Source organism: Canis lupus, chromosome X (genome assembly GCF_003254725.2).
Source record: "Canis lupus dingo isolate Sandy chromosome X, ASM325472v2, whole genome shotgun sequence".
Taxonomy (NCBI): domain Eukaryota; kingdom Metazoa; phylum Chordata; class Mammalia; order Carnivora; family Canidae; genus Canis; species Canis lupus.
Genome location: NC_064281.1, coordinates 27,490,778 through 27,510,674, shown reverse-complemented (window position 1 = coordinate 27,510,674; position 19,897 = coordinate 27,490,778). Strand labels below are relative to the sequence as shown.

At 33.6% G+C, this 19,897-nt stretch overlaps 1 protein-coding gene across 15 annotated transcripts in view; it reads left to right on the top strand.

Moving 5' to 3' along the window:
• Positions 1-19,897, top strand: part of DMD (dystrophin) — a 2,170,621-nt gene that overhangs the window by 945,280 nt on the left and 1,205,444 nt on the right. For all 15 annotated transcript variants that reach the window (XM_025439443.3, XM_025439430.3, XM_025439477.3 and 12 more), the window contains 3 exons: positions 7,923-8,102; positions 8,411-8,539; positions 10,126-10,296. In XM_025439443.3, the coding sequence (XP_025295228.1) occupies positions 7,923-8,102; positions 8,411-8,539; positions 10,126-10,296 (480 nt within the window). The remainder of the gene's footprint in view (positions 1-7,922; positions 8,103-8,410; positions 8,540-10,125; positions 10,297-19,897) is intronic.

Below are 19,897 nucleotides of genomic sequence, written 5' to 3'. Positions count from 1 at the left end.
GAAATTCCTAAAGCTCAGTAGCTCTTTCCCTGTATTTTGAAATTCAGTCTATCTCCATTAGAGTGGTGATATAGAGGGAAAAATTAATATTAAGATTTTGAGGGGCCCCTGGGTGGCTCAGTCTGTTAAACACCCAAGTCTTCATTTCAGCTCAGGTCATGACCTCGGGGTCGTGAGATCAACTCCTGTGTTGGGCTCTGTGCTGGGTGTGGAGCCTGCTTAAGATTCTCTTTCCCTCTGCCCCTTCCTGCTGCCTGCTCACTCATTCTTTCTCTTTCTCTCTCTCTTTCTTTCTTCTCTCTCTCTCTCTCTCTCTCTCTCTCTCTAAAACAAAACAATTTTGAAGGAATGGATCACTCCTAGCTGCATGGTTTGGACAACAGAGATGCCTTGAAAAGACTGCAACTGTCATGTTAGTGACAGTTTCTTGATAAGACATTTTCCCCCTTTATACCTTACAAATCTCTGTTAAGGGAGTTTGCCAGATTGAGATCAGAAACCCTGATGTCTATAGAGTAGAAACAGACACTGTGGAAGGAAATGGTAAGGCAAACTAGAACAGATTAGCAGCACCTGGGGATCCCTGGGCTGTCATGACAGGTTCTACCTTCTTGGACTACTACATGGGCTTTAACAATTTCACTTGCCAAGAGAAGGGAAAAATGTGTGTTTTGTTCACTGATGTTTCCCATGCACATAATATAATAATGACCCATAGGGCATGCTCAGTAAATATCCATTCAATAAAATAAATTGCAATTTAAGAGATGACAATTAAAACATAATGACAGGCATTTTTTGAGAGAAGAGAAAAATGCTGATGTGCTTCTAACATTGTGGTAAGTTTTAGAACAAATGGAAACATGAACAATCTGATCAAATATTCCCATTTTATAGATGCGTAAATAGAAGTCTTGGCATGTAGCAATCTGTAACTAAAATCCAATACTATCTTTGATTTAAATGATTTTTCCCACTATAATTATTAGAAGTCATATTTTCTAGTAATTTTAAGGTTATATAATTCTAAAATGACAGAAAAAGTAATTTGTCATCTACAATAAGAAAAATATACACAATGAATAAATTTAAAGTGCAGATTAAATAAGTCTGCATGAAAATAATAAAATGAAAATCCTGTGTGCATTTGTCTCATATTATGTCCTATAGTCGGTTGCCACTGGTGTTATTTTAGATTTTAAGAATTATTTGTTAATGTCCTAAAATCACTTTGATTAGTTGGAGATAAGTAAGTCAATTCTCAATATCCCATTATGGCTACAATTATTTAGCATATGAATTGAGCACAAAAATATAACTGTATGAAAGTAAATAATTACATGATTAAATAGAAGTTTATATCTCTAATGATAATTATGTTTGGAAAATGTAAGCTTCAGCAAAGTTTAATCTATATGACTTTCTGATTTAACCACTAGCAGATTTTATGTATTCCTAATTTAGTTTCAGTAGTCAAAAATTCAAAGCCACTAAATAATTCAGCTACATTAAAGCCCTTTTAAAATTCACAGTTTTATGTAAAAAATTAAAATGATCAAATATAATTCCCTGGAAAAATTATTTTGGTTCTGTAAAACTTTGAATTCATCAGCTTTTTGGATAGTTCCTGTCTACTGTTTTTCATAAATTGACCATTATATTTTATTAACAGTAGTGGTGGGATATCAAGAGTTGCCTGAAAGAATCACACATACACACAAATGTTGAATTCAATTCAGGGTGTTAAGTAATGCATAATGACTGATGTCTAAATAGCCACAATAACAAGTCATTGTGATTTTCACTTAGATTTCAGGGACAGATTTTTATAGTATTCAACATGAGGAAGAACAATGATAAGTTTCCTCAATTTTCTTTCTGCTGTCATTTCAATCCTAAAATGTAATGGCAATCACCCAATAAAATCTTGTGACAGAATGCATCATTTTGTTTTCCAATTGGTTCTCAGCATTGGCTGCACACTGAAATCACCCGGGAAAATTTAAAAGCCTGTCAATGCCTGGAGCATTTCCCCAAAGATTATGACTTAATTGGCCTGAGTATAGCCAGTGTCTCTAATAATTCAGCAAAGTTTGAGAACCGCTAGATAATGCAATACAAGTAGCTATAAGTTCTACATTCAGTTTAGTCAGCCGTATCCTGTATTTTTTTTTAAACAATCACCTTTCACAGTTTAAAGAGATCTGGCCTCTGGTCCTAGATTATCTGGATAATTGCTTCAACTCATCACTCCTTTTAGCTATAAAAGCATGAGAACTATTACTTATTTCTAAAGTCTGTTACACTATCATTCCCATGAAAAATTACATATCTTTTTTTAAAGCGAGCATAGTAATTTATCTATGAAGCGAAATAACACTAGCAGACCATTAACTTGGTACAATGAATGCATCAAGCAGCTGTTACTTAGAAAATAGAACATCTGTTAAATGCCATTGGAGTCACTATTCACTGTCATTATAGTTATAGCTATAATTTCTGTTCTGCAAATTCTGCTTTCATGAAATTCTTCTTTAATAGACAATGCATTATTAATAAAAAGTCAATACACATTGCCACAAAATCTACTATTTAATGTTTTATGTGCTTTTTGAATTTATCATTATATTATTCCATCACATTAGCCTAATAATAAAATGTGTCCTAAACCTCTAGCCGTGACAGAAATGTAAGGGCCTGTGAAAACAATTAATAACATATTTTATTACATTTAAGACATTAGATTGTATGACATGCCATTGATTTAATTGCAGCTGTTGTGGATCAAAAGAAACACCACCACCTTAAACATAAATACAAATTCTATGCGTCATGTCAATTTCAGAAATCTTAATATGTGACAAATGCATTTTAGAATTCACAATAATGTAATTTTAAAATTTTCTTCTCATAACTATATTTTGTACCTGAAGGTGAGAGAACTCTTTTCCATTCCTGATGACCAAAAATAGTTTAACACTTATGTAGACTGACTAAATGCAGAATCCACTTGCGGAGGAGAACCTTTTAAAATACCCTTTTGAGTGTGTTAGTTGTTAACCCTTCATCCATATTACAGGGAACTTACATAAGAGATTAAGAAAGAGCTAAAATAAACAACAATTAATTAGCATCTTAGTAAAGTGGTAAAGATATATGGAAATGGCATTATGGCACATTTTTTACTAAATGTGTGGTTGAAGGAAGATAGAATCTATAGGACAGGAGACACTTAGAGATTAAAAAGGTTGGGGGTGAGGAATCAGAATGATAGGAAGTCAGAGAAGTCATTTTAAGAATATAAGCCACTGGAAAATTCCAGGAAAACTTGTGGAAGCCACTGGACCTCTGAAAATATGAGAGCTCAAGCCCAAATGGCCTATGTTTCTCTGCCTCTTTCAGAATATGGGTGTGGATGTGTTTTCTGTGAGACTGGATGATTAATCTTACACTTTTTACTATTTTATCTTTAAATAAAATTAACAAAAATGTTTCCATCACATAATGGTGTGATCATCAGAGACCAACAGAAAGAGTTTTCCCAGCCTGCTAACCCATCAAGTGAAGTGAATTGATAAGCTGATGGCTGAATCCTGAACCTCATGCCATTTTAAATTAGACTTGAGTGATTTAACTTTCAGATATGAAGAATGAATCAGAATGCATTTTCCATCCTTCACCTGAACACATGAGTATCTTTATTAGGAGAAATTAACCTATGCCACCCCTTTTTTGTTATAAGGAAATTGAAGTAGCATTTGAAAATTGCTATGGCTAGGAAGAAGTTGACAACAAATTTATTTCTTTGAAATCATGGAAATTAGTGTTTAATATTTCAACTCTATTCTGGAGCTGGTATCAAATGTTACAAATTAAACATATGGACAGTAAAATATGTTAGATTTTATGACAGTTAATATTTAAACCGAGTTCTATTCTTAGCTGATATTTTTTTCTATATCATTAAAAACCCCAGGTGCCAAGTATACAGTTCACATTAAGCTGCTACTGAAGCTCCTGAAATTGGACTTATGGCCATGTCATAGGTCAAAATAAAACTGAATGTGCATAATTTTGTTTTTTACTGAACCTTAAAATCAACCCCAGAAGCTGTCACAATACTGCAAGATTGAAAAAAAAGTCCTGAAAGTTGGTTTAGTCACTGAATTTGAACTTCTCTATTCAGAAGGGTAGACCGTTCAGAATCTTCTCCATCCCTCACCCAACACTGCAGCCAAAGAAGGCATGGATGCTGATGTTTTTTAAGAGAAGGGAGTATCATGTTTGTTCAACTTTTTCTCCCCATCTCACCAACCCCATTAAAAACTACATCCCTTAGAGAGATATGAGTGAGAGTATGGAGAGAAAGGCCAAAATGGTAGCTGGAGTTCAATCCAGTGGTTCAGTTCTTAATGCATCAGCAACAATAGACATTCTTATGGTATGGGAAACAATTAAAGCTAAGAGAATGGTTCCTTGATATCATAAAATGTATGTTTTTAGTTTCCAGTAAGTCTCCCATATTTTTCTTGTGGTGGTTTTTGATTTGGACCTTCATATTTTCTTGATTGTTTGGCACTCAGTCTGTAGTCAAACCAAGCCATCCGATCCGTAATGGTGAACTTCAGTTTCAAGTATCACCTCTCCCTTAAAGCCATTCATGCTTATCCCAATGATGACTCATCTTTGTCAAAAAAATATATTCTTTCTAATATGATACCAAATTATTTTATTGCATTTTAGCTATTCTCTTCAGCTAAACTGGGTAAAATTAAAGCATGATATGCAAAAGCTAACTCCTACCTAATCTCTGGCAGTGAATGGAACAGTACAGAATAGATTTTAAGCATCAAAAGCCAATTCACCAATTAATATTTAATTGAGATCTTCAGAAAGCGAAATCCGTATATTTTTTGAAGTCTAAGATGATAGTTTTGTAAAGTCATACTTTTAATTTAAAATAAGTCTCTTAGGCAGCCCCAGTGGCACAGCGATGTGATCCTGGAGACCTGGGATTGAGTCCCGAGTCAGGCTCCCTGCATGGAGCCTGCGTCTCCCTCTCCCTGTGTCTCTGCCTCTCTCTCTCTCTCTCTCTCTCTCTCTCTGTCTCATGAATAAATAAATAAAATCTTAAAAAAATAAAATAAAATAAGTCTCTTATACACCTGAAGCTAATGTAAACATATTTTTCGAAAAATAAAAGTCCATTCAATGAGCACAATGTTTTCCCTATTATAGTATTTATAAAAATGATTTAATATCAGTTTGTTCTTGAATGCCAAATGTAAAGATTGAACTCTAGGCTTTATTACAGTAAGAGTGGAAAGAGTAAATCATTTTTGGCCATAAGCAATTAGGTCCACCACAATAATCACTGCTTTTTTCAAGCTCATGTTCACCATGGTGATAAATTTAATGTCTTTGAGTTCTATCTTATCATACTGGGGAAGCTAAGGTGACACCAGAAATTATCTACACTTCCTATTTTATTCTTTTCATTAACTGAATGAAGTATCCCTGGACGTTAAACATTTTCTCTTGAAATTAGCAGTAGAATTTTGGCAGATATTTAATCCATAATAGTTGGTTGTGATCCATGAACTTTTTGCAACAATATTTCCTAAATTCAAAACTTCTAACCCTCCTGAGATTTGGAAATTTCCATTGCTTTTAATTGCATTGCCTGGCATAGAAGATACAAATGTCAGTGTATACGACAATTTTTTTATGTCAAAGCCAAAACATAGTGTCATCTTTAAGACATTTTAGGAGATAATTATAAATCCAAATAGAAAGCAAGATTAACTAACTTTGTGAGCTGTTACTTTTGCAAATAATTCACCTCTGGTGACAAGCCACTAGTCTAGAATGAATGTGGGAAGGAGGGAATGTTAGTTTGCCTATCTCTCCATATCTTTGAAAAATATATCTTGAGTATAAGTTTTATAAGGACAGAGACTTTCTCTGTCATTTTATTCACAGTGCCTAGAACAATGGCCACGAGGTAAGGTTGTAATGGTTGTGTTCTACACGAGGATGCAGATGAAAGGAATTAAAGCGCTGTATCTAGCCCATGACCACTCACAAGTCAAACTCCAGAGGGGCTGTTATGCAAATGAGGCATTTCTCATAATTTTCTTAAAGATGTTAAGTAGAAGCACCTATGTCACTGCTACAACAATGACCCTTTTAGTAGAAGCTCAGTATCAGTTTACTATTGATACATGAAGGAATTCCTTCTCTGAACAGCTAAGCTCACCTAAGTACTACTGCTGACACCTACATTGCAGATAACACTCTACGTGATAGGCAGTAAGTGCATTTGGCAATAATTACTTGAATTTAAGATATTTTTCTATTGGAAAAGAAAAATACAAATCCAAAAGAATATCTTAGTATAGGAGAAACAGTATCTTTTGTATACAAATTACTTAATACAGTTTTTTTAACCTCATTTATTCCCCCTACTCATGTGATGTGAAAGGCAAAAATAAAATATATATACATAGCACTTTTGAGCGCAACAGGCCTGATGCTGTGAAGGAGACAGCCACAGGAACTTTTAAGGTTTATTATAGATAGAAAAGTTACGTTGAGAGCATCTTGGAATCAGAGATGAGATATAAGCTGGACTCATAGAGACCCTCGCTGTCCATTATTTAGACCACCTCTGTTACTCTCTGTGCATATTTCATTTGCCTCTTCACAGGTGGACTCCCTCCTCTTTATTACTATTCCTGCTCCCCAGTGATTTTTGTCTTACGATGGCTTTGGTTTGCTGTGGTGAAGACATCAGTTTCATTTATAAATGGCTTAGCTGATTTGTTATGACGGTTTCTGTATCTTTTAGTTAAATTTCTTGAGAGGATCTGGTCTGGCTTACCTCTTAGTGAATGTCCTACAACTGTATGTGGTCGAGAAAGTGATGAGGCAGAGGCAGGGAAATGCAAGATGGTCACCTGGTCCACTATGATCTATCACAAGAAAAGGGCTGTAGGTAGAGGGGACAGTAAACATCGGTACTAGGATCAGTTTTTCTATCAACTTTCTACATAATTTCTAATATTAAATGTGCTTGTGCTCCCCCTTAGGAGTTTTCTTATTACCTCTTTATTTTCACAGTCCTCTAATTGAAATTAAACATTTTTTAAAATTATGAATGTGAGCAACCAACCCCAGTAATAGCAGCAGTTGCTGCGACTTTGCCACCAGTAAAAATGTCAAATAAATTTATATCACATTCTAGCCATTGTATATATTTCAAAAAAAAACAGTTATGGTCATCATTATTATTTAAATTACACTAAAGATCTGCTGCTAGATTATTGTAGTTACGCATGTTAGGAAAGAAAACATATATTAGTATAAGTTTAAAAAGGTATTTTGTATATTGTATTCCAGTGGGATTCTTTTCCTTTAAAATCCAGTGGATTTAAATTTGTTTTAAAAAATATTATTATGAGAAAGAGTCCTTAGGTTTCACCACATGCCAGATAGGTTTCTGGCACCAGAACACTGAAAATTTCTGCTGTAAAAATTCAAGAGTACAGTAATTGCTAAATTTTCTAAAAACGGTTGCTTATTTGTAGATGCAGTTTCTCAGGTCTGTCTTCCCCCAATACGTTTACAAATTAAGTAAATATAAATATGTTTACATGGGTAATATGTGTGTTTATCTGTTAAATGAAAATAATCATAAGTAAATAGAAATTTGTCTTGTTTCTATATACCAATATGTTGATATGTACCCAATAAGGAAACTACAATGTATATGGTATGATTTTTACCACTCATTAAGGCATATTGAAGGTTTAAATCATTGAAAAATCTTACTGCAGTAACCATACACAAGGCATTTCAAAAGCATTAAATCTTAAGACTACAGTGTATTACTCCAAGCTCAAATACTGTCCTTTTCACAGGCTACTCAGAAAGAGATTGAGAAACAGAAGGTTCACCTAAAGAGTGTCACAGAGGTAGGAGAGGCCTTGAAAACGGTTTTGGGCAAGAAGGAAATGTTGGTGGAAGATAAACTGAGTCTTCTGAATAGTAACTGGATAGCCGTCACTTCCCGAGCAGAAGAGTGGTTAAACCTTTTATTGGTAAGAAAAGAAGCTGGAGAATTTTCAACCCCTCATCATTATGAGAAAGAAACTATATATGCTTTGAATAATAATATTTGTGTCTGCTAATTTCTTAACTCCACATAAATGGTGGCTCTTAACTGAACACCTGTAACTGTATTTTATTATTTTGCCATGGCTGTGCTGTAATTTATATGGAGATCACACTGATGTGTAATTTACTGATGCCAACTTTTTTGTCTTTTAACATTGTAGAAGGTAGGACAAATCTTTTAAGAATATTGTCTATCCAATGGTATGTCATGGTATGTCTCTCTAAAATTAAGGAATACCAGAAACACATGGAAAACTTTGACCAGAATGTGGATTACATCACAAACTGGATCATTCAGGCTGATGCACTTTTGGATGAATCTGAGAAAAAGAAACCTCAGCAAAAAGAAGACATACTTAAGGTAGCAAATAAAATATTATGAAAAGCAATTTTCTAACTACACAACAATCATGTCGATTATCAAGGACTTCTTAATATGAATGAAAAAAGTTCTTCCTCTCTTCCTTCCTCCCTCTCCTCCTTCTTTCCTTCCCTCCCTACTTCCTTAATTCACATGGGAGTTAATGATTTTGAGAGTTTTGTAATCTGGATATCTGTCCATATCCACCTCTCAGCAAATTACACAAAACGTAAACTATGATGAAGATGGGATTCCAGGATTTATTTTGGTGTCATTTTGCAAATTTCTGCCCATTTGCCTAGTTAGTAGTGTATTCTTACATCAAACACAAGGATCAGTTTCCTGGTATCATTCACACTCTATCTGAGTAAACACCTGAAATCCAATCATCTGGACGTTTTGCCTATGCAACGTCCAAATCTTCATAATTAGTAACATTACTAAGCTTATATAAAACTGGATGTTTTTATTTTTAACTATCTGTAAAGTAAACATGGCTTTGTGTTTTCTCTTTGTGTACTGAAAGCAATTATTAGGACATCCTGAGTCATCTTTCTCAAAGGCAACTCAATCTTCATTTTTAAAAAAAATGGCACCTATAAAAGGATATGAGAGGTATTATGTGTGAATCTATCTTATTGATGCTATATTATCTCCATTTGATAACACCTTTCTCAATTAAATAGGAAGAGTTGAATTTTAACAAATTTCCTTTAAATTAAGGATTCCGTATTTTGTTTTTCTGAAATAATTGTATTTAACCAGTGAGTTGCTACTTATTGAACACTAAAAAATTACAGTTTCTGTTTAAACAATTCATTTGTTTCTTTTTTAATGAAACTTGCTATTTTCCAAAGATAATAGTGCATTTTTTAATGAAAAACTGTTGATGTATTTCAGGCTATCCCCAAAACATATTCTCCCTTTTGCATATACCTTATTTTGCTTTCTCTTGTCCTTTGACATGTATTTAAGGAATGCCATCTTACAGAGAATTTCCTTCAGGTCTTTGGAATAAAAGGACCTGAGGTATTTATTTCACTTATACCCTCTCTGACCCCTTGAGTCAGGCAGAACCTTCCTTACTCCCTCTGGCTGTGACACAGAATCCTTATCTGTTGGAAAATCCATTTTTCCCCATGACACTCAATATGATAAACAAAGGGAAACTCAAAAGTACCTGGAAAGGAATAGAAAATTGTTCTTCAGCTATCTTTCCTCCTAAACACATATTAAGGTGGTTCTACAGCCATGAAATTGAGTAGAGTTAAGATAAAATAAGACTAAATATAAAATATGATGATTGTTGCAGGCGACATAGAGAAGTCAGGAAAACATCCCTTGTCCTGCATCAGAAAAAAAATAAACATAGACCAAACTTAAACAAGCATGGCAACCTATTTTCCCCAGATCACATACATTCTCAGTCTTCTCCTCTATTTTATGGAAGTTGGCTTTTTCCTCCCTCTGTATACCTCTGCATGTGCTCGTTCTTTCTTTCTCTTTCTCTTTCTCACTCTCTGGCTCTCTCTCAACTTCCATTTAATTACTAACTTCAAGCCCTGTCTCTTGCTCACGGAATATAGCGTTTAAAGGCTGAAATGAATGACATACGTCCAAAGGTGGATTCTACACGTGACCAAGCAGCAAACCTGATGGCAAACCGCGGCGACCACTGCAGGAAAGTAGTAGAGCCCAAAATCTCAGAGCTCAACCATCGATTTGCAGCCATTTCTCACAGAATTAAGACTGGAAAGGTAGGAAGATCTGCTCCAAGGTGGAAACTAGTGATAAATGATCTCTTGCGAAGGTTGCGCAGTACTCTGAAGGGGGCAAGCAACCCCCACAGCAAGGTTTTCAAAAAGAAAATGAAGGCCAAAATGTATTTAAGGAAATTTTACCACTGAATCTCATGGGAGGTCAATCTCTCCCCACTAGCCCTCACCAGTCTCCCTGTCTCTCTCTCTCTGTCATTTTTCTTTTCATGTCACAGCTATTCTAGAACTGCATTCTGTACTGGTTTACATATGTACTTTCAGGGGTAACCTACAGCAAAGTAACAAATAGCATGCTGCAGGCCATCAACAACAAAAAAAGCACAAAAGACATCCATCTAAGGAAAGCACTACTGACTTATTATGCCAAATATAATATTGCTTGTGTGTAATATGGATCAAATATCTAAAATGGGGCCTTGTACATCTCCTGCATGATCTAGGGCATTTGTATCTCTTTATTGGTTGTGCACATATCTGTAAGTGTGTGTATTTAACTTGCTCTTGCTAATTGCCGATACTTACTGTGACAAAACCCATTAGGGACAGCGACATGCTCAAGCCATGAAAACGAATAATTGCAAAGCTTATATATCTTAATTTTGTAATTTTATATGTCTATTTATATTTATTTAATGAAGAACCAGGGGATGTGGAACTTTTGCATGGTAACACTATATTTGTGTAACATTTAATGAAGACAAAATCTTACCTAATAGGTAGCTTGCAAAAATATATAAAAATATATAAATCCAACTCTTTTGAGTGAGTGTCAAATTGCAAGGTAATTACCCCAAATTTTATAAAATGTCGTTTGACACATTTTTCAATATATATGATATGCTTTCACATGCAAAATGTATGTAAAATAAATATATGTATTTACATATGCAGATAATTGCTATAAATAATCTTAAATGAGAAAAACATTATTGAAATATTTGTGAGAAAATATGATGTAATATGTCAGGTAAGTGTTGAGCCCTGGAACAATAGGCAAGTATGTTTGGAAGTTATTTAGAATAATATGGACACCTAATAATAGCATGATTTACAATTGCTATATTTTCTAATGCATTCCAATGTATCACTGTTATATGTACTAGTACATATTTAAAAGAGTTTCTAAAATATATGGAAATGTGATATGAATTTCAACTACTTTATACCCATGAAACATAGTTATCCTTCAGAACTCACCTTCCCAAAGCAAAAAGGTTTGGGCTTACCTTAATGCATTGCTTCTTCTTTGTAATTTATGCACTATTTTAAGGAAGCCATCCTCACCTGGAAAATATCTGAAAGGCTCTAAAATTTATTTTCAGAGCATAATTGTTTTTGGTAACAATTTACTCTGCTGTTTAAGACAATTGTTTTTCTTCTAGGGATTATCATTAGAGTATGTAATACCTAAACAATCAAAGGCTATTTCAGTCATCTTAAAAAATGGATGCTAATACTTCATTACTAGGTTTTGTATCTTTCCTGTCATATGTATCACTAAGCTATAGAATATTTAAGAGAAAACAGGGTATTATTTTCCTGATCCTTTCAACAGTAGATTGAGACAAGTTATATCATTAGATTGTGACTTACAGATCTTGAAAAATGACTAGAATTCAACCTCCACAATAGAAGCTGCCAGACTTAGCATGGCCAAGAGAAGTTTGTGAATTTTCATTCTATATTCTGTGCAAAGTTGTTGGTTACTTTCATACCTCATGCATTAGGTGAGCCACTAAATGCACTTCTTTCATTTTCCTTACTGAAGAAGGGCATAAGAGATTTTAAATCAGTATTTTCAATTATAGATTAATTAACAAAAGAATCACATTGTCACTTTTCACAGTACTCCTTTTTCTCTAAAATAATAAAAATGACTGGATACAATAGTGACCCCACTTGGGGGCTTTGAGAAATAATTATACTCTATCATCATAATGAAACCAAAAACCTAGAGATAAAGCTTATTTGACATTTTACTGATTTATTCATTGCATTGTGCTAGTGAGTGTAGAAATATACAGAGATACAAAAGATACTTAAATATATCTGTTTATGAACACAAACTTAAATAGTTATTGAAATCATATGACATGCTTAACACTATTGCATCTTCATAAAGATGTTCAATTAATGAAATAATTCCATCAATCACATAGTATAATATGAAGAGCAGTGAACATAAAAGACTGAATCCCAGGCCTAACTTTGTCAGCATTAAAGAGAACATGTGATTTCTCTTCAATTCCATTTTAGTGTTTGTGAGATAAGGGAGTTAAACTAGATTAGTAGACAAAATTTTATATTTGTAAATTTATATTTATTTATACATAAATAGCATCCCACCTCCAATAGTTATTATTTAGAAAAGAATGTATAAAATGGATAGCAGGCAAGTTACTGGATGGGGGGATTTCTACTCTTTTATCTTTCTCCTTCCTGTGGTAGGGTTCAGGAGATGCAAGTTATGTCCATAGAACTTGGTGTAAAATTTCTGGTTTAGGATCCCTGGGTGGCGCAGCGGTTTGGCGCCTGCCTTTGGCCCAGGGTGCAATCCTGGAGACCCGGGATCGAATCCCACATCGGGCTCCCGGTGCATGGAGCCTGCTTCTCCCTCTGCCTATGTCTCTGCCTCTTTCTCTCTCTCTCTCTCTATCTCTCTCTCTATCTCTCTCTCTGTGACTATCATAAATAAATAAAAATTTAAAAAAATTCTGGTTTAGGTTAACTAAAATTAGGAGTAATTAGTTAGCCTTTAATAGTTCTTAAGTTTGAAAGTCCAATGATCTTATACTGATGAAACAAGAAATCTAAAATAATGACCTATATGTGTGTTTTCTTATGGAATAGGGTAATTATGGAAGTGCTGGAATTCTCAAGGGTGATTTTTGATCTCAAAGTCAAGCTCCTAATACAGTAGGGCTTTTGCTTGGTAAAATTGGGTTGGAGTATGCCCTCACATGGTTGAGTCTATGGGCGGGTTTTACTTAGAAGAATAATCTGGGAGAAAATCTACAGTGATAAAGGTAGGTTGGGAATATATATGGGTGGAAAGTAGACTCAGTATAAGAACTAACTTTAGGATAGTTTTAAAGGTTAGCTAGGAAGGGCAGTTGAGTAGAGCAAAATTTAACCCTAAAAACCTCACCAGCAATTCTTGGATTTGTTGTTTGGTGAGGAATACAAAGTTTATGTCTCCTGCAAGGACTGTTCATGACAAGAAATTGCAAAATCCAGAAGGCAATGAGCAGTGGGGTCCTCAGTTTAGTTTGGTTGAGAACGTGTCCATCAGATGTAGTTCTCTGCAGTGGTAACTTTTAACTATTAATGAGGAATATCGTGGTTAAAGGGAAAAGTTCTTCATTTCATGCCACAAACCTTGCTTTGAATGTGATCATGGTAATGATCTCTCAGAGCCATGTTTTTATCTAGAAAAGTAGTCAGATGGTATCTGTCTTATCTTACCCTCAAGATTGTGATAAAGATCAAATGACTGAAGATATGTAAAAGCATACATTTAAAAACCCTACATATTATTATATAGATACAATATGGTCAAAATCATTAATATCAATAATTATTTCCATCATATGTTAGCCTTGAATGACCAAATTTTGAGAATTGAGACAGAAATTGATCAGAAAAGGTAATGGAGGAATGGCTAATTTCTTTCTGGCTTCTGGGGTCAAGAAGATGTCTTTGCTGTTTCCATTGTAAGGACCAGCCTTACAGATTTATCAAGTGGACTAATATAAGAAATACTAGGAAGTTCTGCCTTTCCCGGAAATGGCATGAAATGCTACCTCTTCCCCTTTCATTTATCAGTGGTATCTCACCGCTTTAAGAAAGTTTAAACTCTTCTAATCTGTATGAAATCAGTTTGGGAAAATGGCAGCATTATTGGGGATGGTCAGAATTATAAAAATGAGTCAGCGGTAACCTAATCTTGGGAAAAGTCGATGGAATCAATGGGGAAAGACAACATGTCTCAACTCTTTCTGTCTTAGAGCTTCTGAACATGATGACATAGCAGGGTGGTGGTGAGGAAGGTACTGTCAGGAAAAGAAGATGACAAGAAACAGATGCATAGAGGGAAGAAATAAATAATAAGCTGTCCACTTATGGCAGCTCTACTCCTCCCTCTCCATCTTCTGAGAAGCCAAGTTGGAGAGGGGGGTCTGCATTTTGGGAGATAATAGTTGAGGTAGATCTTAAAGGACTAATGAAGGAATGGCTGGGAAAATGGACTGATATGAATGATTTATTACCAATCATGTAGTATTTCAGGTCACAGTGTTTGTTTCTGTGGTACCTGTATTGCTAGCTAAGGTGTGATAAATTCAAGGAGCTTACTGTTTAATAGTGGAATGAGATATGTTCACAGATACTGAGTCAAGAATGAGTGTATGCTGAGTGAATTTAGCAGCCATTCTAGCAACATAGAGGACGTAACAATTCAGGATAACCTATGAAAAAGCTCAAGAGTGTATAGAGTATTCAATGGAGAGTACATTCAGTTTACATATGAAATGTAGAGCATGGAGTGTGAAGCTTAGTTGTGGATGATAAAATTGAAAAGGATGATTAGACACAGTGTGAAAAGGTCATGACAACCAGACTAATAGTTTATGCTTGATTCAGTAGGCAATGAGGAGTTCTTAATGTTTTTTTTTTCAATGTACTGTTGAAAGATTAGTCCAACAGTGGTTGTGAAGAGAATTCAGCTGAATAATAACAGCAAGTAGGGAAACCAATTAGGAAGCTGTTGCAATAGTCTAGATGAGAAACATGGAGTACCTCAAATAAAGGAGTATCTCTGGGGAATGAAAAGGAAGTGATAAAGTAGAGCAGCGACTTTCAAACCTTTCAGTACTTGGAGTAATTGTTAAAACACAGATTGCTATCTATCCTCCACCTTCACCACCAATAGAGGTTATGATTCAGTAGGCCTGTGGCCTGATATTTGCATGTCTAAGAAATTTCTAGGTGATATTGATTCTGAAGATCTGGGGACCCACTTTGAGAACCAGTGGTCTAGAGACATTGAGAACTAACCTAGACTTAAATTATTATATGTGAGGGCCAAAAAGATGGTGAGCTGAAAAATGAATCAGGATTCAAGTTTCATTGAGTATGAAAGTCTGCATACTTGTTTCAAGAATAAAATATGCATCAAGATATATTTGCCACATTATAATACTTAATTTCAAAGTAATGTGACTAAATAGGTTTATCTAGTCATGTCCTACTAATATAGGCAATTACTTTGTTATAAAATATTATAAAACTTAATATATCATTTAACTATTTAAATTTCTGTGGAACTGAAATGTTAAATTATTGGTCCTACGGTTGGTACTAAGCAAAAGGAAAGTGAACTTGTTTTCTATGTGTTCAATTCTTTGTTAAGATATATGTGCCAGTGGGGAAAAAAGTTATGTTCCATTAGATATTTTATATCATATCTTCTTTAATTTCCATAATGGGCCTGAAAATTGCTTTTGAAATTCATGTAGCAGTTTCACTATATGTATTTAGTGTAATTATAACATGAAATTTGGACAATCTGGTATTATATGTGTAAATATTCATAGTTTTGTTGTTATAATGATTACAGTGTCAAGTTTTTGACCTCCAATCAGTGTTAGCAGATGCAAAAGTAATCGTTCTTTGGACCAGAGACTTTCATACACATGCGCATGCGTGCATACACACACACACACACACACACACACACACACAGGGCTTTGAGAAAGCCAGTGCGTTTTTCATTTAATTAAAAATATATCAGAGGAAAAACCCCATCTGGTTGGGTCTAATCTATCTTAAATAGTGGCTTTATATGTGAAAAGTAATGTATAAATACTTTAACTGATAGTTTAGATAGATGTTTTGGCTTTCCTAAACATCAGTGGTAAATAAATAATGCCTCTTATAAATGTGACCTAGAATGTCCAAGTAAGATTTTTTGGATTTGAAAATTTTAAGTAATACCTAATTTTCAGTAATCAGGTTTATCAATACAAATATATTGATCTTTTTACCCTTTATAGTGTCTTTCTAATTTAACACCTCCTCTCACAGTAGAGAACATGGCCCATTAATTAGTGTGGTTATTCTTGTTTGTATATGTGTATGTGTGTGTGTGTATGTGTACATACATAGGTGTACACACACACACATATATATACACACACGCACATTTTAGTAAAATTTTCTACAAAGAAACTATAACAGAAAACATAGATTAAAAACTTTGGTAAAGTTCTACAGGTAGTACATAATTTGTAGAGTACTAAAAATGTAACAATTACATTTCTCAAATAATATTAACAAATTAATACCCCAACTTTGTAATACTATACCAGCTAGTTTTATTTCACTGGAATAAATAAGAAATGAAATTAGCAACAGGATTCCTATATTAACAATGTTTTTTTTCACATTTGTAACTTGCTATCTCTTTTTCAAGGTTAATTCTCTTGAAAATTTGGTAACAAACTCTTTTTATAATCATTTCAAATGTTTTCAATGTAGATGTTAATTGAGTTTGTTGAACAGTGTCATTTGCTAGAACTAACTGGGTCTTATTAGCATGACAGTTTAAAACGCATAAAGCTATTTGGTGATTCTTGATTGTGATCCTTTAAGGAGGAAAACTCATTTCTCAGTGGATGCAAAAGTGATCATTCCTTGGACCAGGGACTTTCAGATATTTCCAGGGAGCTGTGAGAGCCAGTGAGTTGCCCATGTTCTTACAGTTAGCTTGGTTAGAAAAATGTCAGATCCTGGTTCATAGCTTTGTCCACTTCAGCATACTGACACCCAGCATACTTCATTACCTCTGTTTATATTAGCAGGTATTTATTGTTGGTGTGTTATATGTTAACATAAACATGTCCAATTTCACTTTAAAAAGCAATGATTTCAGTGCACTTCTTTGTATTAAAAACAAAAAGAATTGAAAGCAGAAATGAGAGAGGAAGGGAGAGAGGGAAGGAAAGGAAGAAATAATACAGTTGTCCAAAGTGTTGTAATTTTGCTCTTAATTTATTTGTCTCCCTCATATATTTTTACAGTATGATCCTTTCTTCTGTTTCAGCTGCTACTTCTGAACTCATTTAATCATGAGGTTGAGAAATACTCCAAGTTATATTTAACAAAAATTAGGCAGTGGGCTGATTCTTTTACCACTAATATATCTTAACCGACCAATATATTTTATATCTAATTCTGAAAAGTATGACCATGAGATTAATTTCATCAATTCAAAGCCAATGTACTGGGTAACGTCCTTTAATTAACTTCACAAGTTTGCAAAGTTACCACATTTTCACATTTTCATCCTGAAAGCATCAAATATAAGCCAGTACCTCACCTAGCTATTAAAAGAGTCCAGCCAATATAATGTCACTGTTTTCAGCCAATTTGTTTCATTTTAAAAAATTAATTTCTTATGTTTTTCTGGAGTTTGCTCTTATGAATTTAAAGTAAGTGAATGAATGAATGAATGAATGAATGAATGAATCTATAAACTATGTGATTATCTTCATTCTAGATAGGTCTTTTTAATATGCTTATTTCTCTTTGTAAGTTTTCTTTCCTCTCAGATATTTTGATTTGAAATAACCCTTCATATCACATAAGTGGTATGTCTTTTCTGTATCACAGGATGTTACTGGTCATTAAAACTTTATTCCTTTTAGTTTCCATGATTTATCTTATTTTTTATACTGAAATTGTAATGATAAGTAAATTTTCAAAGCTGCAGAATGCAAAGAGGAGACTGATTCAAAGCATTTTTAAAGCAATCTGTAGCACTTGGATTATTTAGTTTCAATTTAGATATTAGTGTTATTTGAATGTAGTGGCCATTTATCATGATTATTGAGATTACATAGTCTATTTTAACAAATGTTTACTTTGCTGTCTGTGTAAACACAGTCATTATTATGTTAGTGTATCTATGCACGTTAGAAGTAATATTTAACTAAAAATAAGGTTACAATTTAAAAATTATAAAGTGTATCTGAGTAATTTGAATGCTTCCAATTTACAATGAATCAATTTGTAATTGATTTTGCCTTTTTCAGTGTGTTATTGTTTGTTAACTTGTTATATAAGTCACCTTAAATGCTAAGACTTTAACAAAGCCTTAAATTTCATTAATCCTAAATCATACAGCAAAGCACAACTAATAGCTGTTAAGCAATCTGAAACATTAAAAAATCAAGGAAAACAAAGTGTTGTCTTTCTCAGTTTCTCTGTCTCTTCTTTCTTTTGTGTCCGTTTATCTGTTTATTAAACTTTCCTATGTCTTACTTTATTTGTATTTTGTATGACTACACAGTCATGTTAAAGCTGTTAAGATGAAAAGGTAAGTAAAAAATTAAATTGTGTAAAACCTAAGCCTGGTTTATACTCTCCCCTACAATATTATAATCTGTGTTTGACTATTTTCTATGTATGCTAAAACCTATCTTATGTGCATTGTCTAACATTGTGTGACTTAATTGTGATTCTAGTTCTGTGGTCATATATTTTCTTTGAATTCACTAGAAGTAATTTACACAATAATTAAGATGACTTATCCACCACTACTTTCAATTTCTTTAAATAATTTATTATAATTCTGAATTTAAAAAGTGGGCGTTATATACTTTATATGTTTTAAACTTTGGTGACTCAAGACTGAGCTATTAAATTATGAGTGCTTGCTTATCATGCATTTATTTTATAAACTTTTATAATAATTCTAAATTAAAGATAACAAAGACCAAGGAATGATATATAAAACTAATTGGTCAGAGAAGTACGTTCTGTATTAGAATTGTTATGGCCTAAAGGTAAACCAGTGAATTATTAAGGAAGCATTAAAATTTTCCCAACTCCTTGGATCTGAACAAAGAGTTTTAATATCGTGAATGTCAAATGGTGTCTTATCCAGCTAATAGTATAGCCAGAATAATTGGGTTTGAATACTTATGGTTATTTTGTTTGCAAAATTGGTCACAACTTAGTTAATTCAATTAATATATTGGATGTTCTAAAACTGGTAGTTGATATAGTAAGTACCTTTTCTATACAAAAAAAGAGCTATATTTGCTATAGAAAATAGAGTATATAAGATATATTCCAAACTTCAGGGATTAAAAATGTGGTGAGACAAAGCATAAACCATTGAAAATGAAAAACATTATATTCAAATATATAAGAGATACTGCAGCAGAAAGTAGAGTTACACATTAAATGAAGAATAGAGACTCCTTCTAGAACATGTGGAACCCATTGCCATAAGTTTTCCTATCCCCAGACGGCTTCTAGAAAATTCCTCTCAGAGAACATATCTGAATGCTAGTGAGTGAGATGGAAATTATAAGAATTGTCTAAATCCACTAAAATTTCTTAACTAAAATTTCAGCATCTTGACTTTCATTAGTAAGATATTGCTCTTGTGATACATTTCAACCTAATAATGAACTATTTGTTCTTTTCAAAGTCATAGTTCTAATAATTGCTATTGATCTGTACAGACTAAAAAGGTAACCATGAACCACATATGGCTATTGAACATTTGAAA